This window comes from Trichosporon asahii, assembly GCF_000293215.1.
Source record: "Trichosporon asahii var. asahii CBS 2479 unplaced genomic scaffold scaffold00075, whole genome shotgun sequence".
Taxonomy (NCBI): domain Eukaryota; kingdom Fungi; phylum Basidiomycota; class Tremellomycetes; order Trichosporonales; family Trichosporonaceae; genus Trichosporon; species Trichosporon asahii.
In genome coordinates this window covers 918,054-945,719 of record NW_014040850.1, presented here as the reverse complement: position 1 = coordinate 945,719, position 27,666 = coordinate 918,054, and the positions used below count along the sequence as shown (strand labels likewise).

General features: G+C 60.5%; 11 protein-coding genes across 11 annotated transcripts; 5 read left to right on the top strand and 6 right to left on the bottom strand.

Moving 5' to 3' along the window:
• Positions 1-332: 332 nt before the first annotated feature.
• Positions 333-1,782, bottom strand: A1Q1_05893 (glyceraldehyde 3-phosphate dehydrogenase; the record flags this gene model as incomplete). The annotated part of the gene is made up of 2 exons (XM_014321102.1): positions 333-1,432; positions 1,716-1,782. The coding sequence occupies 2 exons, from the start codon at positions 1,780-1,782 to the stop codon at positions 333-335; spliced, it is 1,167 nt and encodes a 388-aa protein (XP_014176577.1).
• Positions 1,783-3,525: 1,743 nt separating this feature from the next.
• A1Q1_05892 (uncharacterized protein) lies at positions 3,526-4,070 on the bottom strand (the record flags this gene model as incomplete). Its single annotated transcript, XM_014321101.1, has 2 exons — positions 3,526-3,561; positions 3,738-4,070. The coding sequence occupies 2 exons, from the start codon at positions 4,068-4,070 to the stop codon at positions 3,526-3,528; spliced, it is 369 nt and encodes a 122-aa protein (XP_014176576.1).
• Positions 4,071-4,353: 283 nt separating this feature from the next.
• On the bottom strand, positions 4,354-6,910 carry A1Q1_05891 (uncharacterized protein; the record flags this gene model as incomplete). Its single annotated transcript, XM_014321100.1, has 6 exons — positions 4,354-4,521; positions 4,568-4,765; positions 4,851-5,133; positions 5,177-5,929; positions 6,008-6,412; positions 6,492-6,910. The coding sequence occupies 6 exons, from the start codon at positions 6,908-6,910 to the stop codon at positions 4,354-4,356; spliced, it is 2,226 nt and encodes a 741-aa protein (XP_014176575.1).
• A 1,136-nt stretch (positions 6,911-8,046) lies between these two features.
• A1Q1_05890 (uncharacterized protein) lies at positions 8,047-9,133 on the top strand (the record flags this gene model as incomplete). Its single annotated transcript, XM_014321099.1, has 4 exons — positions 8,047-8,359; positions 8,409-8,603; positions 8,648-8,872; positions 8,937-9,133. The coding sequence occupies 4 exons, from the start codon at positions 8,047-8,049 to the stop codon at positions 9,131-9,133; spliced, it is 930 nt and encodes a 309-aa protein (XP_014176574.1).
• Positions 9,134-9,375: 242 nt separating this feature from the next.
• A1Q1_05889 (aerobic respiration-related protein) lies at positions 9,376-10,625 on the top strand (the record flags this gene model as incomplete). Its single annotated transcript, XM_014321098.1, has 4 exons — positions 9,376-9,511; positions 9,750-9,921; positions 10,044-10,396; positions 10,537-10,625. 4 exons carry the CDS (start codon positions 9,376-9,378, stop codon positions 10,623-10,625), a joined length of 750 nt encoding a protein of 249 aa, XP_014176573.1.
• Positions 10,626-11,060: 435 nt separating this feature from the next.
• On the bottom strand, positions 11,061-11,885 carry A1Q1_05888 (uncharacterized protein; the record flags this gene model as incomplete). The annotated part of the gene is made up of 2 exons (XM_014321097.1): positions 11,061-11,595; positions 11,710-11,885. 2 exons carry the CDS (start codon positions 11,883-11,885, stop codon positions 11,061-11,063), a joined length of 711 nt encoding a protein of 236 aa, XP_014176572.1.
• Positions 11,886-12,817: 932 nt separating this feature from the next.
• A1Q1_05887 (uncharacterized protein) lies at positions 12,818-14,847 on the top strand (the record flags this gene model as incomplete). Its single annotated transcript, XM_014321096.1, has 2 exons — positions 12,818-12,994; positions 13,120-14,847. 2 exons carry the CDS (start codon positions 12,818-12,820, stop codon positions 14,845-14,847), a joined length of 1,905 nt encoding a protein of 634 aa, XP_014176571.1.
• A 236-nt stretch (positions 14,848-15,083) lies between these two features.
• On the bottom strand, positions 15,084-17,512 carry A1Q1_05886 (protein-vacuolar targeting-related protein; the record flags this gene model as incomplete). Its single annotated transcript, XM_014321095.1, has 2 exons — positions 15,084-16,574; positions 16,625-17,512. The coding sequence occupies 2 exons, from the start codon at positions 17,510-17,512 to the stop codon at positions 15,084-15,086; spliced, it is 2,379 nt and encodes a 792-aa protein (XP_014176570.1).
• A 2,733-nt stretch (positions 17,513-20,245) lies between these two features.
• A1Q1_05885 (G-protein alpha subunit Cga2) lies at positions 20,246-21,711 on the top strand (the record flags this gene model as incomplete). Its single annotated transcript, XM_014321094.1, has 5 exons — positions 20,246-20,288; positions 20,379-20,459; positions 20,514-20,556; positions 20,789-21,070; positions 21,117-21,711. The coding sequence occupies 5 exons, from the start codon at positions 20,246-20,248 to the stop codon at positions 21,709-21,711; spliced, it is 1,044 nt and encodes a 347-aa protein (XP_014176569.1).
• A 562-nt stretch (positions 21,712-22,273) lies between these two features.
• A1Q1_05884 (uncharacterized protein) lies at positions 22,274-23,533 on the bottom strand (the record flags this gene model as incomplete). Its single annotated transcript, XM_014321093.1, has 1 exon — positions 22,274-23,533. One exon carries the CDS (start codon positions 23,531-23,533, stop codon positions 22,274-22,276), a length of 1,260 nt encoding a protein of 419 aa, XP_014176568.1.
• Positions 23,534-24,178: 645 nt separating this feature from the next.
• A1Q1_05883 (uncharacterized protein) lies at positions 24,179-27,664 on the top strand (the record flags this gene model as incomplete). Its single annotated transcript, XM_014321092.1, has 3 exons — positions 24,179-24,527; positions 24,565-26,889; positions 26,943-27,664. The coding sequence occupies 3 exons, from the start codon at positions 24,179-24,181 to the stop codon at positions 27,662-27,664; spliced, it is 3,396 nt and encodes a 1,131-aa protein (XP_014176567.1).
• Positions 27,665-27,666: the final 2 nt, after the last annotated feature.

Here is a 27,666-nt window from a genome sequence, read left to right as displayed (position 1 = left end):
AGCCCGCAGCTTGTATCTCCCAGGCCCGCACTGCTTGGCTTACATCGCACCACCGGCATTCCCCCGAACGTGAGAATACCGAAAGAAAAGCCGGGGGTCCGTGGGACGACTGTGTTGCGAATGTTGCGGGGACATACATGACTCTGTGAGCTTTGCCAGGGACTAAGTATCGCGTCAGTGCTGCCCAGAATGGCGTTGCGACCCCGCAAGTCTCGTTTGTTGATGCTAAGGATGAACCCGATTATTCATACAGGTGATATTACAGAAAGTCTATGGTTTGTAAAGGTTGTGGTATGAAGATGAAGTCTATGATTGTATGATGCCGGGTATATTTACTGCTGGTCGCGCTGGTGCATGTAGATGGCGAGGTCGCACATGCGGGAAGAGAAGCCCATCTCGTTGTCGTACCAGGCGACGACCTTGGCGGTGTTGTCGTTGAGGGTGACACAGGCGTCGGCGTCGACGATCGACGACTCGGTCGACGAGAGGTAGTCGGACGAGACGAGCTTCTCGTCAGAGACACCGAGGACGCCCTTGAGGCCGCCCTCGGAGACGGGGGTGTTGGCAGCCTCCTTGAAGGCGGCAACGAGCTGCTCCTTGGAGCCGAAGGGCTTGGTGGTGCGGACAGTCAGGTCAACGAGCGAGACGTTGGTGACGGGGACACGGACCGACATGCCGTGGAACTTGCCGGCGAGCTCGGGTAGGACGCGGACGACGGCCTGGGCGGCACCAGTGGTGGCGGGGATGATGTTGCCCATGGCGGAACGGCCGGAACGAATGTCCTTGGCCGAGAAGCCGTCGAGGACCTTCTGCGAGGCAGTCGAGGCGTGGATGGTGGTCATCATACCGGCCTCAACGCCGAAGGCGCGGTTGAGGACGAGGGCGACGGGGGCAAGACAGTTGGTAGTGCACGAGGCGTTGGAGACAACGTCGTCGCCGGCGTAGTCGGCGTGGTTGACACCGTAGACGATGTTGCGTGCGTCCTTGGAGGGAGCAGAGATGATGACCTTCTTGCCCTTGGCGAGGTTGATGTGAGCACCGGCCTTCTCGACGGTGGTCATCTTGCCGGTCGACTCCATGATGTACTCGGCACCGACCGAGGACCAGTCGAGGTTCGCGGGGTCACGCTGGGAGAAGAGGTGGATGAGGCGGCCCTTGTAGAGGAGGGCAGAGGGGTTGGGGTTGATCTCGGTAGGCTTGAGCATGCCGGGGTGGTCAGCGGGGGCGACCGAGATGTCGCGGGCATGGTGGCAGGGGCCGTGGGTCGAGTCGTGGCGGATAGCAGTAAGGAGGTGCTCGATCGAGGCGGCGGTGTGGTTGACGGCAACCAGGTTCAGGTCGTCGCGCTCAAGACACAGACGGAAGAGCGCACGGCCGATACGGCCAAAGCCGTTGATACCGACGGTGGGAACAGAAGCAGTCTCGATAGCCACTGGAAAATCTGTTAGCACATGCGGCACACGTGTGTAAGGCGGTTCTAAGGTCGACTCACTTGTTGTTGATGTGAGAGAGGGAGAGAGGGGAGTGTGGCGGTGAGAGGTGGTTCGTGGAGAACGCTAGCTGAAGCTGCTTGGGAGTCGAGGCTGGGTGTGGTGTCTATTCCTCGAGAGGGCTGGCATCTCTGCGTGTGTACTTATACCTGTGCACGTCGTAGCAGCGTAGAAAGGACCTCTTTCCAGCGTCGGAATTTCACCGTGCGAGGTCCGAAGAACGACGGCAACGACGAGGTCGCTGAGTGGGGTGGGCTGCTGGCTGCAAGTTTGCTCGCTGGAGTCCCCGCATCACGTTGGGCGTGATACAGACCTCCACTATGCTTATCTGCCGGACCTCGCCGACGAAAGCCGACATGCGTGCGCCATGCCGCAGGAATGTCACGTGTGCGGACAGGGACACCGTGGGAAATGGCCGTTCTGCGCTCAGAGCCCCGCGCCCGCGGCTCGGACTCATCGGCGACCACTGCCAGCCAAGATTTTTCCACTCAAGCAAGTCGACCTTCTCCACATGCGGGGTCGGCATAACACTGCTCACCGCCGGGACCACCGGGCCCAGCCAGCCAGACAGACCGCCAGACAGCTGCCCAGCCCTCTGGCAGACCCCTGGCTCCCCTGACCCTCGTGCTTAGCCCCTGTACATCGTTACTTGCCGTACTCGCCGAACAGCACAGGCAGCAGCCGACGCAGGCCCCCTGCCCTCAGACGCCCTCAGGGAGGGGGGTACAGCCGTCGAGCTCTGGACCAACAGCGTGCGGCGACTCGAGCACGACGAGCGGCTCACAACGGCTCTCCTCCCTGGCCATCTGTTATTCTGGTGACTGTTTATCGAATTCGGTGCGAGCGTCCCTAAGCCGTCTGGCATACCGTGCAGAACTCGGCCACTGCTCGGCCACGCTCTGGGCACCCGTTATCGAATTGTCGCCGGAGCAATGCCCAGCAATCACTGATGTTCCAGCGAACGTTGGAAAATGCCCTCAATCCCTCGCACTCGTGCGGGGTGCGGTCCACTGTTTCGAACGCCTGACGGCCTGCAGACGAGAACGCATGGCGATCTCTCCGTCGCTAGCGAGCGCCACTGACGCTTCCCGCGCCTGCCTCGCTCTCTGAGGGTGCTGCTCACGCAAGCCCGCGGGGTTGCTCCGCGATTACTCCGCACAAATCTGTGATGTTTTCCTGGACCATCACAGATCTTCGCCGCCCATCTGTGATTGTGCGCGCGGGGATCTGACCTCGATCTGTGATGATCTGACCTCGACCTGGCCCACATCTGACCTTTGCTCTGGCCGCATCTGACCTTTCGTCGGTATTCGGGGTCCATCTGGGCCTCCCGGGGTCCGTTCGAGGCCCATCCCAGGCCCATCCGAGCGCCATCCAAGAGCTATTCGTTGACGCACCGCCGACTATTTCGAACTTTCTGTCCCAGATTCGAGTCCGCGCGTACCCCGCAGTCCAACCACGCTGCCATTAGTTATCTCGCAGGGCCGTGTGTGCCGTGCGGTGCCGTTGGGCAGCCGTGCGGGTGTGCGCCGTGCGCCGAGTGGGTGGGCGATGGCGTGTGCTCGTCATCAGCCACAGCTATTGCGGGGTGGCCCTCCACCCCGTCGCAGATAACCGCTCTGTGCGCCGAACCCCGCATTCTCGCTGTCAGTAGGCTAGTTAGCACGGCGCATTTGCCCGTCCAAGGCCGTTGTTGACTTCGTAGCCATCGCCAGCCTGGCTCTCCACATCTCTGGAAGCCGGTGCGCAACGCAAGGCCCGAACCGTGACTCAGGCTCGGGTTTGGCCGTCAAGAGGCGATCTCCCGTAAGCCCAAGCGCCCCCACGTTGGAAGCAAAATCTGCTCGATGCACGAGGCTGCGCCAGATACGGCGGACATGGCGCTTTCAGGGGCGCCTGTCCAACCATACTTCCACTCGCGCTCGCCTCGCCTGCACAAGGCGAAGGTGGCGAGCTTGCCTAGTTTGGCTGCTTCGTTGTCTCCCATCCTCCCAAGGTCATCCATACATTCAAGAACTTCTGAAGTACCAACAGTTTACTCGGTGTTGGGGCTTCCAGGCTCGTTGTAGCCCTGTGGGGTGTCAGTACGTCTTCTCTTTGCGCTCATCACTCCAGATCTCGCTTTCCCAGACACATCGCCCACATTGGATTGCACTCAACGGAGGAACCATCCGGTGAAGTGCGACCCAATACTGGGCAAGTGGCGAGAGCCGATGCTGGCGAGCTGGATTATTTTCGGGCACTCACCTTGTCGGAGTTACGGTTGACACCAAGGTCGACGTCCTGCTCGTTGATCTTGCCGTCCTCCGAGCTGTTGTACTTGTCCTTCATGGCGTTGGCCTCGGCGCGGGCGAAGGCCTGGTCCTCCTGAGACTCAAGCTTGGCGCCGACCTTGGTAGGCTTGCCGTCCTCCTTGACCTCCTGCTCGTTGTAGATGGACGGAGCCTCGGAGCCCTGGAGCTTGTCGGCAACAGTCTCAGAGGGCGTGTTGACGTCGTAGTTGCGGAGACCGCGGGTGAGCGTCGGCGCGGGCGCGCGGAGAACGGGGCGGAGGGCGATGCGGGCGCGGAAAAGAGACATGATCGGTGCGGGTTAGATGGGTGGTCGGGGGCGGAGGAAAGATACCTGCATCGTTTATAAAGGGGCACGGCGGAGCACGCGCTGCAGCACCTCGGTCAAGATGGTGAGGGTTGCATGCTCGGGACGCGGTTTGCTTGGAGCATCCGCCCAGGCAACGACGTCACAATGATGTCGGACAGGCACCTCACCGAGCAATGTGCTAGAAAGTCCTTTCCCATGGCTCAGGCCCCGCACGTGATTGTCCAGATGCTCGTCTAATCCTCCCAGCTAAGCTTCACCTCGCTTACGACCTCGGATTGCGTTGAGATTGGCCAGGTGCAGCAGCGGATGTCGCGCTAGTGCACATCGGAGGTATTGATAGAACGTAAGAGCCGGGGTCGGAATCGTCGCAACGGTGATCGAGGAGGTCTGGATAGAGTTGGATATCGGTGCAAGTGGCAGGATCTATCAACTGCAGCACGCACTGTGGCAACTGATCCATGATCATAGCGACTGACAGCAGGTAGCGGCAGCAGATAGCGGGCAGCAAAGACGACGATAGCTCTTATCGAATCCACACCCCAACAACAGCGCCCGTGGAGGGTATTTTCCGTGACTACAGAGAGACCTCCACCGCTCTTGGCTTCACTGATCTCCACGATGACGGCAGACGCCTCAGTGATCATAGCAAGACTCTCAAACTTCACAGCCACGCCCTACGAGCTAAAATGTCCGACGACAGCACGGTCTGCCGCTCACTCACCCTTCTTCAGGCGTCTTCAGCGTCTTGCAATGGCTTACTATATCGATAGATTGCTGGCTATTAGCTCTGGCATTACAGTTGACTACAGGATCTTCTCTTGACCCACAGCAATTTGTAGTGGCTGACGGCACACCGCACACCAGGTACAATGAGCTGTTCCCCGCATTGAACCGGACGTCCGAGTCGGACCCTTGCAACTGCGGGTTCCCGCGACTGACTTCGTAAGTTCGACTGGGGTCCGAGACGGGATTCCTCATGCTTTCTGGAATGCCATCGATCCCCAGCGCATCATCGAGGGCACGCAAGAGCTCGATAGATTTGCTGCATTGTCATCTACAACTGCAGGATCTTTTCCTTCTCCAACATCTCCTGGGGCGATATCGGGGGCTCCGGCGCCTCCTCGGCTCGTCGGAGGGGACGTCCTTGGCCGGTGGGAGTCACGCCCACCGCAGGCTCCGTCAACCCATCTGCTTGAGGTCCTTGCTGCCCCCATTCCTCGCGATACATAGGCGGCAGAATTTCATAGCGGATCTGCTCAGCATCGCCTGCATCCTCTTCGTGCTGAATCACAACACGCTCACGTGGGGGCAGCGACGCACGGGGCTGTGTGTGGGAAGATGTTGTCACGGCAGTGGAGGGCGAGGTTGCTGCTGCAGCCGTTCCCTGCTTCGAGGAAATCGCACTGCCGGGAGAGGCGCTGGTAGAATCGGAAGCGGTAACTAAAGAGGCAGGTACCTCGAGCTGGCGCAGCATCTCCGCATAGCCCGTCCTCGCTTCCTGCTTCGCTGGCTTGTTTGATTCCGCTGTGTCTCTTGTGTGGGAGGGAGAGTGGGCATGCGGAACCGCGTCCAAGGATGTAGGATCATGGAACGACTGGGAGGCGCTACTCGACGCATTCAGCTCGGCATATGCGCTGTTGTCCGTTAGGTTGTTATTCGAGGCGTTCTTCCCTCGTCGTCGAAGACGGCGCCAGAAGATGTAGACCGCAAGGATTAGTGCGGGAACACCAATGCCGATGCCCACCCCCAACCCGATGGTCTTGCCCCTGTTGCTGGCACCGATGCTCTTCACCAGGTCCGACATCAGTGGCACTGCATCCGGCGAGGGCAGCTCCGGGCTGGCGTTAGAAGAGTCACAGCGCATCTTGTTGACTCACTAGAAGAAGGAATACGATGTGACGCCATCGACATAGCACTGGTACATCCTTTCCCAAGAACCCAGAATAAGCTCATACTCAACTTCGGGATCGAGAGGTAGCCAAAACATGTCCTCATTGTCCGACACCTCTGGCCTGTGAGTGTTGATGCGTGCTGGACTCGAGGAGTTCCACCACGGAGGTGGTGGCCGGAAGGCGGCGTAGCAGCGGTTGTCCGCGCCAGGACCGAAGATGTGCAATAGTGAGGTGTTCCTCGGAACCTTGTAATGCAGCTCCGTCTCATTCGAGACCTTCGCGTTCCGGAATGACCCAGACTTGTTGACTTCGAATGCTGGCTTTGGTGCATTGCTCGCAAAGCTCGGTTGATATAGTTCGCCGATCAGATCCTGCGACGAGAAGATGGAGAGGGTGAAGTTTGGATTTAGGTCGTCATCGACGATAGCGCTCGCAGTTGTCGATATGAGGTCCTGCAGTTTGTTGACATCTGGACTGTCCGTCAATGCTGCAAGCCTTTACTACTCACGCTTGACATTTGACAGGAATGTCTACTACTGTTTCAGCTACATCAGCCTTGCAGTAGTACTTCAGGTTGAGTAGAGCGGCAAACGCTCCCAGCTGGAAGTCGAAGGAGGCGGAGGACCGCTGATCGCCGGAGTCGGCCGTGGAGTTAAGAGTCGCCCTCTGCTTCTCGTGGAATCCTGAGTCAACCAATGTGACCTCGCCGGGGCTGCTACGACAGTCGCCAGTGTTCGTGCCACCACTTTTCGTCGTGATGCTAAATCTCGAGCCCACAAAGTACCATTCTTGCAGAGAACCCCTTCCGCCGGTGAGCTCGGTGTTGTGCATAGCTGAGGTGTCAGGTATGCGGACATTGAGAGTCTGTTCAAAGTACGCGAAGACGGGCGTCGCCCTCACGATCAGGAGAGCGTTGACTGCGCGCATCTCGTAGGCCCGTCGAGCTGGGTGTCGATCGGTGATGAGGTGTTGGTGAGACATCGAACGTAGAGGACTGTCTCTTCGACGGAGTGAACACAACACTGCATGGGTCGCTAGTGGTCTGCCACTCCGCCGTCCGCGGAGGGCTCGCTGAGAAAGAGCTGCAGCAGCACCATAATGAGCAGGGAATGTGAATCAGTCAATGACACCAGGAACAAAGTGCTCCGGAGGTGGTCAAAGGAGGGACAGCTGCACGGTATCGTTACGATGCCCGCTGCCCCGGTGCCTGTTATCGGCGTATGAAGGTGAGTCCGCGGTTTGGACGAGGATGGCATCGAAGCTCGGTCTCGACGGTCAAGTGCTGCCCGCTCCGCCTCGGAACCCTGGGCCGAAATGGCAAAGCGGCGGAGGCCCACAAGAGCTCGCCATCCACGTGAGTGACTTGAGGCGGTGTCAGTACCATCAGCACATTCAGTGACTCTACAGTTGTGTATGGGGTTTCACTATTCATGTACGCGGGAGAGGGTGAGATGCGGGGTGCGTGAGATAGCTCCAAATCAAAACCCGACGCCGAACGAGGTCGAAGAGAATCGGACTCCGTCTCATCGCAACTAGCGACGTCGGTCTCGAAAATTGAGTCTAGATATGCCAGAGAAGTCCAGCAGTGCTTGGCGTGAGTAGATTGTAGTTTTGTCGACAGGATGGACAGCGGAGCTAGGTGTGTGAGACTCATTAATCAGCGGAGGTGGTCGCGGAATCCGATTGGACCGAGCCATCTCGAGCTGCTGATATCCGGTCATAATCAAGGCTTGTCATCTGAAGCTACAAGGTGAGAGTGACGGGGCGCAGCGTCAGCACTCTCATGCATGCATGTCGCGGAGGAAAGTTGATGGGCACACGAGGGGCTGTGCAGCCTGTGAAAGTGAGACAGCATGCATACGAGGTCGATTCAGAGTCGTACTAAGCAGCTGGAGGAATTGCCCGCAAGTTCACCGGACCCCTCGGCACCGAGGTTGCTCCGCGGTTCCTGACCAGAGATTATCTGATCGTCATCCGACTTGCAGCTGTCTTCCTCGCATCGTTTCGTCTTCCTTTCTCCTCACCACACATCTCACGACTAACCACAACAAACAACGGACACAATGACCAAAATCGCGTACGCCGGACTGGGCAACATGGGCCTCGCCATCGCCCCGCACCTCTCCAAGTGGGCGAAGGAGAACGGGGCTCAGTTTGCTGTCTGGAACCGCACCCAGGCCAAGTACGACGAGCTGCGCCCGAATGTCGCCGAGGACACGCAGTGTGCCACCGACCTTAAGGATCTTGCCGACTCCGACATCGTCTTCCTCAGCGTGCTCAACGATGCTGCTACCCAGAGTGTCGTTCAGACCCTCACGGACGCGGGCTTCAAGGGCATCTTCGTTGACCAGAGCTCCGTCCAGCCTAACACGAGCTGTGAGTTGTCTGGCAAGCTATATTGATGGGAACTCGAGCTAACACTCAGCTGCCAACTGCGAGACTGCCGCGAAGACTGGAGCCAAGTATCTCGCCGCTCCGGTGTTCGGACGACCTGACGCTGCCGCCGCGGCTCAGCTTATCCAGGTCGTCGCTGGCGACCAGGAGGCTATCAAGAGCGTGAAGCCGCTTCTGGACACTTCGGCTCGTATCGTTCTCAATCTTGGCACTGAGGTCTACAAGGGTAGGTTGGGTTCAGCTGTGCCACGCGATACACAAAGCTGACAGCAGCCAACACGCTCAAGCTGATGGGCAACGCGATGATTCTGGGCGTTATCGAACTGCTCGGCGAGACGTTCGCACTTGGAGAGGCAACGGGCATCGACTCGCACGTTTTCCAGCAGTTCATCGAAGCCTTCTTCCCGACGCCGTCATTCAAGGCGTACTCGAAGAAGATCGAGGGCGGCAACTTTGACGGCAAGGGCGGATTTCGTCTCGAGGGTGGTCTCAAGGGTGCGTATGCTCGGCGAGCGATAGGGTTCGGGTAGCTTGGAATGCGACGCAAAGCTGACATCAGACGCCAACAACATCCTCGGGGTCGGTGCGAGCCTCGGGAAGCCGGTGCCGATGCCGACGATCGAGATTGCGAAGAAGAACATGGAGCGCGCGGCCGAGCTGGGCGGTAAGGACATGGACTGGTCCTCGCTTTCGGCCGTGCTGAGGGAGAACGCCGGCCTTCCCCCGTTCAAGGTTGAGCAGAAGAAGTCCTCCTAAGTAACTAGCAGTTTACATGCATGTATCCTTTCACCCTCTGTACGATCGATTGTACCTCCACTTCCGACGACCTCCACCAGGGCTTGACATCATCCGTGCCCAGATCTCAGTCGCCACCCAGCGCCAAGCCACGTGCTTGCAACGGGTGCGAAGTAAAAGTCGGAATGGACCTTCGGAGGCATCACTTCGGGCCAGTACGTCAGTCGCTGTGCATCTTGAACGTTCTTCACCCACCCACAGCCATGTCCGCCCTCCGTGCCCTCCGCCCCGCCCTCCGCTCTGTCCGCGCCGCCCAGGTTGCGCGCGTCGCCGTCGCCGCCCGCCCCGTCGCCATGCGCGCGTTCTCCGTCTCGTTCCCCGCCCGTGGAAGCGGCGAGAGTGAGTTTCGAGCAACTTCTGACGTGCCGCTGCGTAGGCGTGGTTCCTCCTTTCCGTCCACCTCAGCTCGGCTGTCCTTCTTCGCGGACATTCCACTCCGCCGTGTTGTCCACCGGCGCTGTGCTATTGCTTGCAATGTGGCATGGTCCAGACGTCAGACACTTGAGGAGAGAGATGGCAGTGGACGGGAACGGCATGGAACAGCTTTCCTATGACGAGCAGTCAAGCTAACCCTCAGGCGACGGCGAGCTCGCTGCTGCCCTTGCTTCTGAGCACGCCTACGAGACCGAGGCCGCCTCGGACGAGAAGCCCGCTTTCCTCAAGGAGCTGCTGAACGAGGGTGTCTGGTCGCTCGCCGACGAGCCCGCCAACGACGATGTCGTCCTGACCCGCAAGTTTGGTGACGAGACGTGAGTCACCTTCAGGCGCGATCGCGCCGTTACTTTGCCAGTGTGCGCCTCGCGCTCTGCCGAATCCGCTGTGTCTGACAATTCCGTGCTTTGGCGTCCCTTGTGCTCTAGCTAACGAACAGCATCAAGCTCACCTTCCAAGTCTCGGACCTGGACGAGTCCGAGCCGATGGACGGCGTGGACTCGAACGGGGAGGCGATCGACGGCGTCTCGCCGCCGTGCATCACGACGACGTGCCTGCTCTCCAAGTCGGCCTCGCCCAAGTCGCTCCTGATCGACCTCGGCGCGCACCCCGACGGATTCGAGATCACCAACGTCGCCATCTACGACAAGGCGCTGGCTGAGAAGACGGGCGCCGACGCGGACTGGACCCGCCGATCCCTGTACATGGGCCCGCACTACGACACGCTCGACACGAGCGTGCAGGACGCGTTTGCGGGATTCCTGGCCGAGCGTGGGGTTGATGAGGCGCTCTGTAAGTCTGGACGAGGCCGTAGGCCGAGGCCTCGGGTGGCCTTGGGTGGCCTTGGGTTGATAACTAGAGGCCAGGAGTGATAAGCCAAGACTAAAGGCGCCGAGCTGAAGCGGATGAGAAGACTAGCTAACACCCACCAGCCAACTTCATCGTCCAGTACTGCGAGTACAAGGAGCAGAAGGACTACATCTCGTGGCTCGCCGGCGTCAAAGACTTCATCAAGGCGTAAGACAACAGAAAGTAGGAAAAAAGCAGATGCAAAAACAACACATGAACCACTCACAAAGTTGGAACCACGACTAGATCTTGTGGGATAGCTGACGAGTCTCGGGTTCGAACTGAGCGAGACACGGCGAATGTCGTGAGAACTTGGGGTCTCAGATGATCCAGGCTGATCTGGATTGTGTAGATTGCGGCGCTTGTGGCGTGGGTCAAGTTGTCACAAGAGTCAGAGGGGCTTCCAACTACTCGATCCGTCCATATCGGACAGGAGATGTTTCAGCTCCAAGAGTCAGTTCCGGTGCCCCGCGTTCGTGTCAGAGCAAGCCTAGACGGTTCCATCAGCCAACTCAGTTCAGTGTGCCGAACACTGTTCTGCTCGCTGCGCTCGCAGCTGCGTATGACAAAGGAATGATTGCATGAAACCCCAACCCCGGAACCTCCCTTACTTCCTTCCCTTCCTCCGGCGGGTCTTGCCCTCGCTCTCGGCTCCGCTCGTGCCGTCGTCGCTCGTGACGCCCGCCTTGCGGACCTTGATGTGCTGCGTGGGGATCCACTCCTCCTCGTACCCACTCTTGACGACGACGGGGGCCTTGGCAGCCGCCTTGGCGCGCTCCGACGCGCGCAGCTCGGCGTCGCCGCGGCGCTTGTTGCGCTTCGCCTCGTTCTTGCCAAAGTACACGAGCGAGCCGAGCCAGAGCAGACCGACGACGCCGAGGAGGAACAGCGTCCAGGCCAGAATGCCCGCGACGTCAAAGCTGCTCGACGAAGGCTCCTGCACCGAGATCGTCTGGTTGTACGCCGTCACGCGCGTCGTCTCCTTGCCGTTCTTCAGGTCGACCCACACCGTCAGGCCGAGGTCCTGGGGCTTGAACCTGGGGTTAGCTTTGGACTCTAGCGAAGTAGCTTGGTTAATGCGAAAGACTGGCCAGCCACTAGAGCGAGGAAGACACACGAAGTGTGGGACCGAGGAAGGCACGCTAAGGCAAGTCGCAGCTCGTGCGAGTGTTTAGATAAGGTCTCGCGAGCTTCAGCCGACTCACACCAGCCCTCCTCCAGCCACACCAGTCCATCCTCAATGTTTCTGTACTCACTCGCTGTACACGTTGTAGGGGACGGTGTAGTTCTCGCCAGCGTTCAAAGCCTGCTTGTGCTTGGTGGTGGTGCCGTTCTTGAGCAGCTTCCAGTGCTTGACAGGGTCGTGGAACGAGGACGACGAACCAACAATGGTGTAGTTGTTCTGGCCCTTGTTCGAGATCGTCACAACCATGGGGTTGCTCTGGCCGTTGTAGACCACTGTTGTTAGCTATCAACCGACAGTTGCAAGCTGCGACTCACGGTTCTGGGGGTTGTCATTGAGGAAGGTCGCGGTGACCTGGAATTCGTCGTCTGCGGTTAGCTTTATCCCACCAGCGTGTTTCCAGCTTACTCATTGTTGAAGGGATTGTGTTGATGTGTGTGAGAGTAGGAGTGCAGGATGGAAGTCGATGGATGCTGAAGTTCCAGCGCGTAATGGCGTCGGTGGGTCGGTCGGTCGAGCGAGCGAGCGAGCGCCCACTGGTGTGTGTCATAGGTACCACGTATACCCGAGTGTGGCACATGGCTTAGTCGCACGTTATCGCAGGTCTGGAATCAAGCGGCGCTCGCGGAGATGTGGGGAATGTCCTTGTCTCGATCGATCCGGTCATGGCGATGGTGGTTTCAGACCTTTGAGACCCGTCTGGCAGGCCGTCCAGGGAAGGTTGAGCCGCCTTGTTGCCGAATTCAAGGCTGGCACCGCTGGTCTCTACTGGCAGACGCCCGCCCATCCACCGCCCAGTCCCTTGCTCCCGTTAAGGGTCTCCCTACAAGGCACTAAAGCACACTCTGCTGTCCTCTCTGCTGCAGCGACCCGCTTTCTCCATGTTCTAACCAGCTTCTGTACCATCAACATCCTCCTTCTCCCTCCCCTTTTCGTCTTTGCTCCTTGTTCTTGTCCGCCCCTCCTCCTCCTCCTTCTTTATTCCCGCCACTACCACCACCCACGCTCTCTCACACTTCCCCCCGCCAGCCGTCCTCCTCAAGCTTTGTTACTAGGTGGCAACGGCTAGTCTAAATTGTTGACACGACCTTAAAACCTCCACCCTTCCCCCCCTTCGTCCTTCACCCACTCTCATCAAAACCTTTAGCCCCCGACCATCGCATCGACATCTATTCTTCGCCATGGGCCTCAACCCCGGCTCGTCCCAGGAGCCACACGGCCTCTCCCTCCCCTCCAGGAGAGCCCAAATCACCGTCACCCGCCGCTCTAGCCTCCAGTCTCAGGAGGAAGACGACTCCGTGTCCCCTCTCGGCGCCGCGGGTGCCAAGCGTGACTCGCTCGAGGGGACAAGGCGCTACGTGAGTAGATCTTGCTATCTGCGACCCGACCTTGTGTAACAAACACACAGCGTGTCTTGCATCGCATACCACCCCCTCGGGTGACTCTCCCACGTAATCCGTACCGATGCTGACGAATTCTTTAGTACAATGTCGAGTCGCCGGTCATGGGCCAGAGTGCCAGCGACACGCCGCGGGCACGGACCATCTCTAACACTACCGGACCGCGACCATTGTCCGCTACTCCATCCGAGACAAGCTTCTCCAACTTCCGGTCACCATCGCGAGGCTCTGTTCCGCTGCCGACCCCGCGAGGCTTCCTCGCACCGCAGAAACCCGCTGCTGCCCGTCGGTTGGAGACGCGAGAACGGTATACGACCGTGTCCACGACCGGTCTCGCACCCGAGCCGCGAACCGTCGGTGGGTTTGACGCCACGACGCCTACGGGCGAGAGCGACTTCTCGCACATCTCGATCGAGCCGCCGCCGGCCCCTCCGACGACCGCTTCGCCATTTTCAGCCTCCGCCTCTTCCTCTGCCCCGCCACGACAAGCCGCCGCCCAGCGTGCGGCGTCCCCGACGGGACCTGCTCCGGCGGCGTCCATCTCGGTCGCCAACGACCACTCCCCGGCTGTGACGCCGCGTCTCAGTCGCATCGCTCCCCGGCATCCGGACACTCCCACCCGGCCAGGAGAGAGCATCGAGGGCCATGCGGGCGCCTGGGAAGACGACCAGAGCTCGCCGACGCACGCGCCGCGGCGAGACCTGTCTAGTGACCACCTGGTCGACACGGTCCGCTCCAACTCGACGTCGACGGAGAAGAGCCCGGCGACGTTGCGCAAAGTGTCGCAGAAGACGTACCCGGATGCCCCCGATCAGTCCGCGCTCATTACCACCAGCACACGGCGGTACAAGAACTTTGAGAACAAGAGTTCGACTTGGCTTTGTGGTGGACGGCTCATGACCGGCGGCGACTCGCCTGTCAACTTCATCGGCTCGATCATTATCATCTTGGGCATCTCGGGCGTATGGCTCGGCACGACAGGCGCGTGGCTCTGGGTTCACGGCCACGAGTACGGTATGGCGAAGGGCGCGGGCATTGCGATCACGATTGTGTTTGTGTACCTGTTCGGCCTGACTGTCTCTTCGATGATCGCGGCTTCATTCCGCGAGCCGGGAATCTTACCGCGGCAGCTCGACCCCGACCCGCCCTACACGCCCGTCGACGTCTACTGGGAGGCGAACCCGCGCGAGATCCGTGTCGGCCCCGATGGCAAGGACAAGATTTCGTGCAAGTACTGTGAGACGTGCAAGTCGTACCGCCCGCCGCGCTGCAGCCACTGCCGGTTATGCGGCAACTGCGTCGAGGGCATCGACCACCACTGCGCGTACCTGCACGGGTGCATCGGGCAGCGCAACTACTTTTCGTTCATCGTGTTCGTCGTGACGGCGGCCATCACCGATATTTACATTGTCGTGTTCAGTGCGATCCACTTTTCGATGATCTGCCACCACGAGCATGTGAGCTTCAAGCAGGCGCTGCAGGACTCGCCCGGCGCGGCCGTGTCGTTCATTCTCGGCATCCTCGTGCTTCCACCCATCCTCTTCCTGTTTTGGTACCACATCCGACTGCTGCTGTACAATCTCACGACGATTGAGCAGATCCGCGCCTCCGCGTCTCGCAACTTATTTAAGGCGACGACGCGCCCGTACAACCCCTTTGCCAAGTCGAGCCGCTGGAAGAACATTGTCGCGGCGTCCATTGGTCGCCCGCAGGTTCCCTCCTGGGTCCGCGCGAACGACGGCGTTGTTGACGACCGCCGAGCCGTCAACCCCGCTCTCACGACGCCCGAGAAGTACCTCGAGCTGGTTTAGAAAAGCTACACGGGTTACTTTGTGGAGGACGACTTTGGCGATGGCAGCGACGCGACTGTCCACGGCGATGCCGCGAGCTGGCTCGACGTGGCCCTCTGGCTCGTGCGGCATCTTTGTTTTTCTTTACTCACAATTTCTTTTGGTTTTAGAGGACACGTGTTTGTTACATCTTCACTTGCATCATGGCTTCAAATTCTTTTGCATCTTTCGTTTCTTTGAGTACTGACTCTGGGCGTTCACTGCCTCTCCAGCTCGATCGCAAGGCCGTCAAGAAGACCAGCGAGGACATCAGCCTGGAACTGGCCCTTGTTCTTGTCCTTGTCAAAGATGATAGCCTCAGTGAGGGCAGGGAAGGTGGTGGCGCCGTATCCGAGCCACTTGCCCGGGGCGACAACGAGATGCTTGTACCACTCGCGATCGGGGATGCCGTTCTTGTGGAGGAACCCGGACTCGAATTTGCGCAGTTTGGCATTAACGAGGGCGACCTGCTTCATGACTTTTGCGTCCTTACGTCCCTTCTTCAGGAGTTTCTCAAGATCAACCCTCGTGCGATCGAGATTCTCGCTCGCCTCGGAGAGACGCGTAATGGCGCCCTTGAGATTGTTGAGGCGGACCTTGAGACCCGAGTCGTCCCTGAGTTTCTCCACTTGCGCATAGTATCCATGCAGGTCGTGACAGTACTGCGTCGTGTTGAGCGGGAGGATGGTCTGCTCACTGAGCCTGAGCACTAAGAGGCCCAAGATCTGCGCAGCCTCCTTGTGTTTCTGGAAGGACGGGTCGCCATACATCTTCATCCAGTGGAGATTGTCGTACACGCTGTGGTAGTGGTACACGGGCGACTGGAGGCTGGAGCCGTACCCGAAGTCGGTACTGGCCACGCCGCACCGCTGCAGGAAGGCCGTGTAGTCGCTCCCGCTGCCGAGGGGGCGGACACCCGTGCCGCCCTCAGCCTCGGTGCGGGGCTGGGTCTGGCCCAGCGCCGAGACAGAGGTGGCCGTGAGGTCGGCGTTGCCCCTGCCGAGGGCCGAGAGCTCGCTCTCGGTGTCGGGGAGACGCGTGTCCCAAACAGAAGAGTTGCCGCGCTGCACCCGCTCCGCGGCGCCCTTTACGAGGTGCGCCAAGCTGGGGCTCGCGCCGGCATGGAAGTGCTGTCCGCTCACACTGCTGTCTAGGTTGAGGTACGCGGCGACACGGGCCTGGATCCAGTCCTCAAAGTCCTCTGCAAACTCGGTACTGCCGATGAGGCCATACTCCTCCGCGTCCCACGATGCAAGCATGACGGTGCGCTGCGGCTTCCACCCCTTCTTGAGCAGCACGCCGAGGCCCCGAGCGAGTTCGGTCTGCGACGCGCTGCCCGCATTCGGATCGCTCGCGCCAAGCACCCACGCATCGCGGTGGTTGCCCATCACGATGGTTTCGGGCGAACTGCCCGGAATGCGCGCCATGACGTTCCAGACGGGCATGACGCGCGTGTTGACCCGGTTCACGACGTGCAGGTGCACGTCCGAGGGACCCGTGTAGTACTCTACGCCGCGGTGGCGGAGGCCGCCGTCGAAGGACGCGTCGAGATCCGAGGGCTGCAGGCCCTTCCCGTTCAGCGCTTGCAGGATCGGGATCACGTCCTCGTACGACATGGGCAGACTCGGGATCGAGGGGAAGTTGCCGCCCGCTTCGCGCGTCGCATTCTTGTACGCTGGCACGCCCGGCGTCGTCGGGTCGCCGGGATACTTTGACAACTGGATGTGAGTGAAATGTCGGAGGCAGAGGGCCAACTTACGAACTGGACACTGCCGCGCTGCACACTCGAGGGCACGCGCGCCGGACCGTCGGGGTACGCCTTGTACCCCTTTGTTTCCTGGATGTCGCCGTCGTCTCCGGGATCCGTGAAGATGATGACGGCGGCGGCACCGGCCTCCTGTGCCGCTTTCACTTTCAGGCCGCGGAACACACCCCCATACTTGACCAGCACGACTTTGCCCTTGAAATCCAGCCCCTTGGCCTGCAACAGGTCAAAGTCGACCTTGCGCCCGTACCCGGCATAGATGTATTCGGCGCTGACGTGGCCATCCACGGACAGGCCGTGGAAGGAACGCACCTCGTCCGCGAGCACGCTGTAGGGGTCTTTCTCGAGCACGGCCTCGCGCAGACTGGGGCGGTACACGGGCTCAGTCAGCAGCGCGACCGAGGAGGACACGGGCGTGTTCATGACCGGGTAGTACGTGTCGATCCACACGTCGAGCTCGCTGCCCTTACGCAGCGCGTGCTGCGACGCGGCGCTGCCGGCCTCGTAGATCTTCTCCGTGGGCCCAGTCTCGGGCAGGCCCAGCGCGCGCTCCCAGTCGTTCTTGACTTGGAGCGCCGTCACAAAGTCCCACCCACTGCCGGCCGGGTGCGCGTGCGCCGTGTACTTGTGCGAGAGCTTGTAGAGACTCTCATTCGACGGCACCTTCAGGTATATCTCTTCTGCGTCCGCGAGGGAGATCGGCTTGCCCCCCGTAGCAGTAGACGGGGCGAATAGGCCTTCGGCATACTCCCACGCCAGAGGCGCCAGGTTGCCGGCGACATAGGCCAGTGCCGCGATGCGCGCGACGGTGCGCCAGGTGGGACGCCGCGAGGTCGGCGCAGTACTGGGCGCGGGGAGGTCGGTTGCTTCAGGTCTGCCCATGGCTGGAGTTGGAGGATGCGAGTGGGCAACGTTGCAACAGTGACCGAGCTAGTGCCAGTAACGATGATGGCGACCCCATGTGAGGACGTCCATCGAGCTTCGGCGAATTCGCCATCCAGACAGAGGCCAAACGCTTCGGTCACATCCGAGTACGTCATTGTTGACTCGACTCACGTGATTTCGAATGCTGTGGCATTTCCTACCCGTTATCGACGCGATAATCTGTCAGTTCAGTGCAGTTCAGTCTGTCAATTGCCGATCCATTCCATGGATCGAGGTGGACAGCGCCGCATCGCTAACGAGAGCGACGCGGACGCCGGCGGCTGAGTGGGCCGGAGACCGAAGATCGGTGGCGAGAGTGGGTTGTTCGACTTTGTGAAATGCCGCAGGTGAAAGCTAAGTAGTGGGAGGAGTGATCTTCGTGGACTGCGAGCTGTTGGTGGCTTGACGCGGGAAGGAAGCCCTGGCGTAGATCTCACAAGAGGTCGCAGCAGTCTGGCATGTTGTTTAGGATGGCCGGATTGTGCCCATCACTGCACAGAGTCAAACAGAAGCCGCACCAAAGAAGGATGGAGAAGCCGTCTCGGTCTCACGTTGAGAACAGGGCGAGAGTCGAGACCGACGCTCCGGCGGGCCGCTACGGCGGACCGCTACATTTAATATGGGTCGATTTGTACTGCTTCCTCATTCGAGATGTCGCGGCGTGATGATCACATCTACGACGCAGAGGAGCGGGGCTCTGTGCGCTGTGTCGACGAGTGCTGTGAGAGCGCTGGGAGAGCCGGAAGAGGTGGCAACGCCTTGTGCAGTGCACGGATCGCGCCGTTTTGCACATCACCCCACGATGTCCACGACGATGCCGGAGCATTGCGCTGTTCGTTGCAGGTGGCGCGCACTTGCAGCGTCCCCGTGCGCCCAGCTCGAACGCCTTGGCTTGTCGGCGTGCTGCCCTGCCGCCTCACCCAAGGGGTTAAACAGGGTTTGCCACTCGTTCCTCCGTTCCTTCCTTCCGTCCTTCCCTTGCGACTCCTGTCCTCGCGAAGTCTTCACTGCCAACACTGCGTCCTCCACTTCCCTCGACGCTCCATGCTCATGCTCGGCCCCATACACCCTCCAAGCTGCCGTCTACGGCGACCCCTCAAAGTCGAGCCCTCTACGGCCTACAAGCCACCAGTGCGCTGCGGCCGACCAGCAAGCTGCAGTCCCAGACTCGTCGGAACCCGCAAGCCACACTGAGGGGTGACCCCATCGAAACCGTCCGGCGTCTATTGTTCGTATGGCATGCTCTTCCAGACGGTCTAAGACTGCACCATCGCTCCGCGTAGGCTGCCTGCACTCCGGGCCAGGTGGCAAGCGGTCTTGCGGGCCGACGGCCTATATCCTGGTTCTGCGGGCACGAGAGCAGCAGCCAGCCCACGGGACAGAACTGCTGGCGATGGGTGAGACGTGAGACGTCACTCTCTTGCACGTTTCCGCTTGTATCATGCATACTGCAAGGTTTCATTGTTGGTTACAGAGGTGACCGGCCAGCCCGGCTGACTGGCTGTTAGCGGCGACACTATGGCCATCGTCGGATCTGCCTATTGCTTAGTGTCCCACATGCTATTGTTGCAGCCGCCCTCTTTGCTTCTCCCCTCCCTCCCATCAAAGACGTCGTCCTCATCGCTTTCTCGCCATCTTGTCATTTAAACATCACCGACTGCCCGAGTCCACAGCTGGCGTCAGCAACCACGGCCCACCCAACACGTCCTCAATCCTCGACCCCGACGACCCCAACGACTCCGACCCTGCGACCCTATCCGTCGGCTAGCAGCCTACCAGCGCACGTCGCTATCTCCCCGTAATCTTTATTGTCGAAACAGGTCTTCCCTGCCAGCCTTGCCCAGCAACTTGGCCGTTTTCCGATTTCACCCTGTTCGTCTGGCCCCTGCTGAGCAACCGTTAGCGTCGCCGTGACTTTGTGCCGAACACTTGCATTCCAACGTTTTCCTGGTTTCCAGCCGCCGCCAATAGCAGGACCCGCGCTCTGTTCAAACGACAACAGCCACAGGTACCGAGCGACGTCGAGCTGCTCTCGCGACGCACCTCACAACCCTCGCATAATCCAGGGTTGCGAGTTCAGCTCGGCCTTGGAGGAACGCCCAGTAACCCCTGTGCATCGGATCAATTCCAGAGATCCGATTCGTGCCGTAAGCAGGCTTCACCTGGCCGCTGCAGGCCGGACCCCCACCGATATCTTGGAACCCATCGTTTTCTAACGAGCTGGGCGTTTGAGAGTGGCTTTTTCTGAGACCCTTGACAGCCGCCCCTCACATCGTGTTTCCTTGATTCCTGTATCCTTGCAGAGCACCGCGCCATTTGCATCCTTAACCGGCCCCGAACGAATCTCAAGAGAGCAGCGCCGTCTTCCGAACCCATCTTCTTTCTGCTTGATCCGTTCTACGCTCTAGAACTCTCTCTGTTACTCATCAACGACAACTCCGTCGAGCCCAACACCGAAAGGACGAATACCGACTGCCGCGTTCGAAAACATCGGCGTCTTAACTCTACACAAGGATCGCTTCCTATTACAAACGTTGGATTCTCGATTCTCCGATCTCGCCCCTTCCCGAGTTCCCTAGCCGTTCGACCCCGAAGGCCAAGGTCCACCCACACAACCACCACCTTATAGCACTTCTTGCGACTCCCTTGGACTGATCGTCTCTCACACTCTCGTAACGACACACGCTCAAGATGGGTTGCACGCAATCAGTCGAGGACGCCGATGCCAAGGCTCGTGAGTGCCATTGAATCGTGCGGAATTCCGCGATCACGATCCGCGATTCGCGATCGCGATTGATAAACTCTAATTATCGGAACTGACTAGTCGCAGGCAATGCCGAGATTGAGGAACAGCTGAAACGCGATAGGCAGGAGATGCAGCGGGAGGTCAAGATGCTGCTCCTCGGTGAGTTCGGCGGCTATCGTGCATGAACTGACGTTGCAGGTGCTGGAGAATCAGGAAAGTCGACCGTTCTGAAGCAGATGCGCTTGATCTACAACAAGTACGTCCAAAGTTCTTCTCGCTTAACTTGCATGCTCAGCGCTCGGACGTCGCTGGACACATCAAATTTAATGGCGTCGACGAGGCCAGTGGCCCAAGTGGGCTTGCATGGGTTGGAGGCTGTCTCCGGCTGCAGCCGCGGGGAACGCGAGGCGTGCCGGGCGCTAGGAGGCTGAAGCAAGCTGCGAGGCGGACTTATGCGTGAGGGGGTCCGTGCGCTAACGTTTCGTCAGGCCGTATGACCCGGAAGAGCGGGAAAGCTACCGGGAGATTGTGTACTCGAACACGGTGCAGTCGATGCGAGTGCTGCTCGAGGGAGTGGCGCACTTCGACCTGCAGATCAACGGCGCGAACAAGGCGCGATGGGAGGCGATCATGAACGCGCCGGATCTCGTGGAGGGACGGGTAATGCCGCCGGCTCTCGCCGACGCCGTCATGGGACTGTGGCAGGACCAGGGCGTGCGATCAGCGTACGCGCGGCGGAACGAGCTGCAGCTGAACGACTCGGCAGAGTAGTGAGTAGAGCTACCGAGATTCTGAAGCCAATGAAGCTAACGACAGCTACTTTGAGGCGGTCGACCGCATCTCGCAGGCAAACTACACGCCGACGGACCAGGACATTCTGCGCGCGCGTGTCAAGACGACGGGTATTACGGAGACACACTTCCACATTGGCGAGCTGCACTACCGAATCTTTGACGTGGGCGGCCAGCGTTCGGAGCGACGAAAGTGGCTCGGCATCTTCGAGTCGGTGACTGCGCTCGTGTTCCTGATCGCGATGAACGAATACGACCAGGTGCTGTACGAGGACGAAACGGTGAACCGCATGCACGAGGCGATGACGTTGTTCGAGTCGGTCGTCAACAGCCGGTGGTTCCTCAAGACGTCTGTCATCCTCTTCCTGAACAAGATGGACCTGTTCAAGGAGAAGCTGCCCAAGTCGCCCCTCAACGTGCTGTTCCCCGAGTACAAGGGCGGGAGCGACGTCAAGGCCGCGTCCCAGTTCCTCATGGAGACTTTCACCGCTCTCGCAAAGGACAAGACGGTCTACCCCCACTTCACGGATGCGACCGATACCAAGGGCCTCGCCTTCGTTATTTCCGCCTGCCACGATGTCCTCATCCAGGCCAACTTGCGCAACGCCGGTCTCCTCTAAGCCAACCGGCTCCGTATATCCCGCTAAAACTGTCTCTCTCCGGTCACTCTTCGTCTGTCTCATGGTTCCTCCTTGCCTCTCTCATCCATAGCTCCCCCGAACTCCATAGCCCCACCAACCTCGAAAGCTCCCCTTCCCCATCCAAATCCATCCCCACTTTTCCGAATCTAATCATTCCGGCTTTTAACTTGTACCAAACTTTTTACAACTCCCCCTCCTGCCTCGTCACAGGCACGAACGCTACCGCTACCGTGTTGGAATCTCATGCATTTCGTCTGATACCTGCTGCCCTGCTGTCCTGCTGCTCTGCTCGCTGCTTTTACTGCTGCTTAACTACTACTACAGCGGTCCACGGCTACCTACGTCGCTGCTGGCTGCTGAATAGTCTGTCTGTCTACTACTACTGGTGCACTGTGTGTCGGCTATCTGTGTCTGCTGTCTGCGGCCGCTGCCGCTCTATACGAGGCTGAAGGGTGTAGGAGAAGAAAAGAAAGGACAAGATGACTCGTCATGCCGCGGCCGGCATGCCACCGTTGCGGCCAGAATGAAGGGTCTGAACTGATCACATATACGTGATGGTGGTGCCCAGCTTCCACACGCCCGCCAATTTCTCCGCCCACCACCTCAGCGCCCACTGCACGAACGCGAGGAGGCCCGTATTCCGGACCCGTCTGAGCTTCTCGCGGACGTCGTTTCCGTTCGTCGCCAGGCGGCCGGCGCGCGCGCGCACGCGGCGCAGGATCAGGAGCACCACCACGACAGCCGCGGCCGGCAGGCCGAGCACGACGTGCAGCCCTCCGGCCGCGTTGATCTTCTCCACGAGATACGGGCTGAGGACGGCCGTGAGCCATCCCGTCGGCTGGGGGCGGGCGACCTCGGGGCGCGGGGCGGCAGGCACAGTGCTGTCGCTCTCCTCTGAGGCCTGCACCGTGCTCGCCTCGCTGTGGTGCTGCGCCTGGTGTCCTGCCGGGCGGGCTGTGGCCTCGCTGCTCGCCTCGGACTCCGTGCTCCGGATGGCCTGTGGCGGGAGCAGGCCGCTGGATGCCGGCGACGGAGCCTGCGAGACGGGTTTGGCCTGCACGTTCCGCAGGTGCCGGTACAGGGCCTCCTTCTTCTTGCTGCCCATCACCATCTCGCCCTCGAGCATGCCGCGGGCCATCTCCCACTCGCCCTCGCGCGAGAGGACTTCGCCGATGAAGATCTCCACCACCTTCAGGTACCCCTCGCGCGCGTTCTCGAGGCGCTTTTTGCGCGCGGCCCCGCCCGAGGTGCCGCGGGGAGGGTGGGGGTCGGCCGCGATGGCGAGCACGAATTCGTCGGGTAGGTTGGCGAGCCAGTCCTCCACTAGCTGGTGCGCAAACTCGAGCGAGTCCTGCAGCGGCTGAAGCTTCAGACTCGCCAGGAGGAAGGTCGAAACGAGCGCTGGCGGAAGGAGCGACGAGCCGTACGTGCTCACGCAGAGGTCGAGGATGTAGCCCAGCATCTGCCGGGGAGACGCCGGCGGGAGGCGGTCCGCGACGTCCGGCGCCAGTGCCCCGGGTGCGCGCGGCGGGTCAGAATACAGCGACGCATTCGCGCTAATGGCCAGTTTGAGCGTCTTGGTCATCCACTCGTCGCCGGGCTGCGGCGCCGCGGTCGACGAGACGTCGTACCATGGCGAAGATGTCCGGGGGAGTGCCCGGGTCAGGTCGAGCAGCCGCGCAAGCGTCGCCTGCGTCTTGACGTGGTCGCGCCGGACAAAGCTCTGCACTGCGCTGTTGTACAGCAGCTCATACTGGTCCAGCTTGGGGGGCGAGCGCACCTGCGCCCTTGGAGGAGTCATGGCGGGGAAGCTGATCGCCAGCGTGCCCCACGTGCGAGGGCCACGGAGGCTGGCGGGCGTGAGCGGGCTCGGGGGCGAGAGGGTGAGTGCGTCCGGGGGAGGGGACGCTGATGCGAGTGGAAGCGGAGATGGGGCGGCGCGAGGAGATCGGGTGTTGCGGCGGGAGCGGGTCGAGCGAGTGTCGGGAGCGTGGGAGTCGAAGGTGGAAGAAGAGGAAGAGGAAGCAGGAAAAGGAGTGGAGGAGGAGCTGGAGGAGCCAGAGGAGCCAGAGGAGCCGGAGGGCGGGTGAGTTGGCTGTATCGTGAAGAAAGTGTCAAGTGGGCGTGTACGGGGTTGGGATGGTCGAACGGATCAGGATCAGGAGATGTCAGCGTTGGTCGGTTAACGCGAGCGAAAGAACCGGGCCCTAGCTCTACGCTCACAGGCTGGAGCACTCACACTGTCGGAGGTGTCCACCCAGCGTGGCGTGGGCGACCATGTGCACATCCACAAAATACCCCCGCTCCTACCAGAACGCTGAGCCATCGCTCACTCCCCTCACGTGATCACCGATAGTGGCTGCCAGAAGTTGGCCGATCTGCTCGGACAGACGTCATTAACGATGCTGCTGCTCACCGAGCAAGTCGTCAACAACACACCCATGTCATGTCCGAGCCCGACGCAGTGAACCTGAAGACGCTGCTGTCGAGTGCGAAGGCGCTGCTGAAACCGCCGCAGCCGCTGCCAAGCTCTCCTCCGGCACTGCTCGAACGTCTGCGGTCTTCCTCCGAGCTGCTCCCGAGCTGGCGAAGTAAGCCTGGATGGGGGGAAGACGATGAGCTCGACGAGATTGGCGATGATGACGACTCGGACAAGGACAAGCGCAAGGCGCGTCGTGACGCTCTTGTTCAGCTTGTGGGCAAGCGCAGTCTCGACATCGTCGTCGGCATGCAGGAGTGGCTCGAGAAGGAGTTCTGGCCCTTAGAGGCGCGGGGCGGATTGGACGCGAAGGAGTGTGAGTTGATGATAGTGCGGATTAAACTAACGAACAGTCCTTCTTGGCACGGCGGACCTCAGGTTGTTGCGCCTGCTGCTTGCCCACGCCGTAGCGAGCTACCTCCTCTCCCTGACAACAGAATACATCGCCGGCCTGCCTTCTCGAGCGCCGACGAACCCCGCCTTCCCCGAGTGCGTCCGGACACTCCTCGGCCTACTCGTCGTGAAGCCACCGCCGGGAGCCAGCTCAAGCTCGAGCTCGTACTCCACTCCACCAACGACCATCACCACGACGCTCATCAGCGTGCACTTGACACCGATCGTGCTGGCGAGCGTGACGCTGGCATGGACGCCGACGGTACCTCCACCGACGTATGCGCCTATCCGCACCCAGCTTCTGTCCGTCCTCGCCGAGCTATCGCCAACGCAATCTCTCGGTGCGCTGGGCACGGCGCTGAAGTTCGTGCAGGCAGGCAAGAACCGTCCGCCGAAGGCTTGGATCCGCCGATACCCGGCGTACGTCGAGAGTGCGCTCAGTGCCTTGATGAGCGGACAGCTGCAACGGCCGGGCGGTGTTCGCGGCATTATCGAAAACGTCCTTGGAGAGGCTGGCAACATGATCGGTCCCGAGGCTGTCGACGCGCAGAAGCTGGACCAGATCGTCGGTCTACTGGCTCGCCCGCCGCGAGGTGCTTCGGAGGAGCAGTACATCCCCGCCCTGATGGAGAGGCTAATGGAGCTCGTCGCGCCTGAAAGCGCAGCGCACCCCATCGTCTTCACCCACGCGGCGGCTTACATTGTCTACCGGCTGTGGTACACGAACCCGATCGCGAAGAACTGGCTCGACCACCACCTGCACGATCCCTTCTTGAACCCGGGGCCCGGGGATGGTGTGCTGGTGCTGCCGAACCAGGTCGCGCGCAATGTTCAGGCTTTGGGACAGCTGATGCTGCATGCCCCGCCAAACACGGACTTTGTCGACTTCATTATGCGTTCCATTCTCCCGCCAATCTTTGCGCTGTATGACGCCCTCTCTCCCAGCGGTACCAGTATCGAGAAGGCGAAGATGAGCGGACTGCTCGAGGACGTCAGCACGCTGTTGACGAGCTGGGGCAAGTTGGCCTCTGAGGCTGACGGTGTGGCCGGTCTGTGGTCGATCGTGACTGGTGGCCGCGGTTGGCCGGCGTCCGAGGACGGCACGCAGCTGGCATGGCGGCCAGAGGGCGACAGTGCCGCCCTGGTGCGCGGATACCCCGCCGAGCTGGAAGCGGGAATGGACGTGGACGAGCCAATTCGCACGGCAGGCGAGGACCTCGGCGAAGACGCTCTCCTGAACCAGCTGAACTTGGCGCCGAATCCCGCCCGCTTTGCCCAGTTCCTGAAGCGGCTTGACCGGAAGGATCTGTCGAGTGCCATTCTGCTGAAGGTCCTCAACGCCTGGCGCGTGCGCTACGCGGCCGGCACCGACCCACTCGAGAGTCTGCTGTATCTGAAGCTAACGCTGGAGATGATCGAGACTCTGGGGCCGGACAAGATCATGGCTGACGCCGGTAACGTGCTCTCCTTCGTCGAGGCCGTGCTCGGCGACGAGGCGAAGGCTGCGAAGCAGACTCAGGCCTCGGCTACTGAGGAGAAGAAGCCTAAGGGCCCTCTCATCCAGGAGATAGACGAGGGTGACGGAGATGCCAAGATGGACGGAGACGAAGAAGAGCTGCCAGAGCTCACGGAGGAGGGTGTGGCGCAGCTCGGCCTCGTGGAGACGAGTATTTCGCTCCTGATCGCCGCGTTGGAGAAGGATGAGAATATGAACCATGCCACTGCGCGCATTTTGCACCCGATCAACGACCATCTCGAGGTACTCTCAGAGTCTTCTCCCTCATCCAGCGTGCGCCGCTTGGCGCGAGAGGCGCTTCTCCTTCTGCTTCTGCGGCGCAGCCAAGCTCTCTCCGTCGGTGACTCTTCGAACACCACGGACGCTCCCGCGGACGATTCGGGAAAGAAGGTCGAGGCATCGGGCACGAGGGCAACGTACCAGCGCGCGCTGACGCTGCTGTCCGACCCCGTCGTCCCCGTCCGCGCGCATGGCCTCCAGCTGCTGGCTGACCTGACAAAGTCGCCCGACTATGATCCAGCCCTGACCCCGGGCATTATGGATGCGTTCATGGGCGCAATCCAAGACTCGGACAGCTACATCTACCTGCACGCCGTGACGGGTCTGGTGGAGATGTGTAACAACCTCGGCGCGCCCATCTTCCGCTCCCTCGTGAACGCGTATTGTCCTGGCGGAGAATTGAGCGGAGATAGGCTGGACAAGGCGCTGCGCGTGGGTGAGGTGCTCGGCATGGTGATTGAGCGGAGCGGGAAGGCGTTCGCTGCTAACGGTGAGTTGTTGATTAAACAGCTACAAGAAACCGAGTGCGGAGCTGACAGACAGCCGATACCATTGTCCCCCGCCTTATGCGGATGTATCCCGACGCCTCGCTCCCGACTGTCCTCCGCTCCTCGGCGCTGTCGCTCCTCTCGACCGCCGTGGAGTCCTCCCATCTAGCCATGCTGCCATGGATGGACGAGCTCGTGTCTGGCTGTCTGGACCTGATCCAGCTCGAGTCCGTGACGGGCGGAAAATCTGCTCCGGAGCCCGAAGAACCCGAGATGAAGACTACCACACTGCGGGAGAAACTGAACCCCAAGATCCAGCTCGTGGACGACGAAGAGGTCGAGGAGGAGAAGCCCAAGGATGAGAAGCCTCGTATTGTCGACGCGGAGCCGACGAAAACGAACGACTCTAAGCACCCTGCATTGAGGCGTGCGGCCGTCTACCTCCTCGGTCTGCTCGTTGCGGCCCTGATCGAGGCGGCGATGGAAGAACCAGCTCCGGAGACAGAGTTCAAGATGCGTCTTCCGGGCCAGACTGACATTTCTGCCGACATCCGGGCGTCTGGCCAAAAAGGACAGCAACAGCAGCAGGTGGACGCTGGCGCGATCAATCCGCGGACCATTGATCGCGCGGTCAACATTCTCAGATACGTTGCCAGCGTCGACGATGACGACGTCGTCCGCGGGCAGAGTGCCGAGGTCGTCGCTCTACTCGAACGGCTCAAGATGGTCCAGGTCACCATGGGGATTGCGTCGGGATCCAGGCCGCTGCTCATGTAACC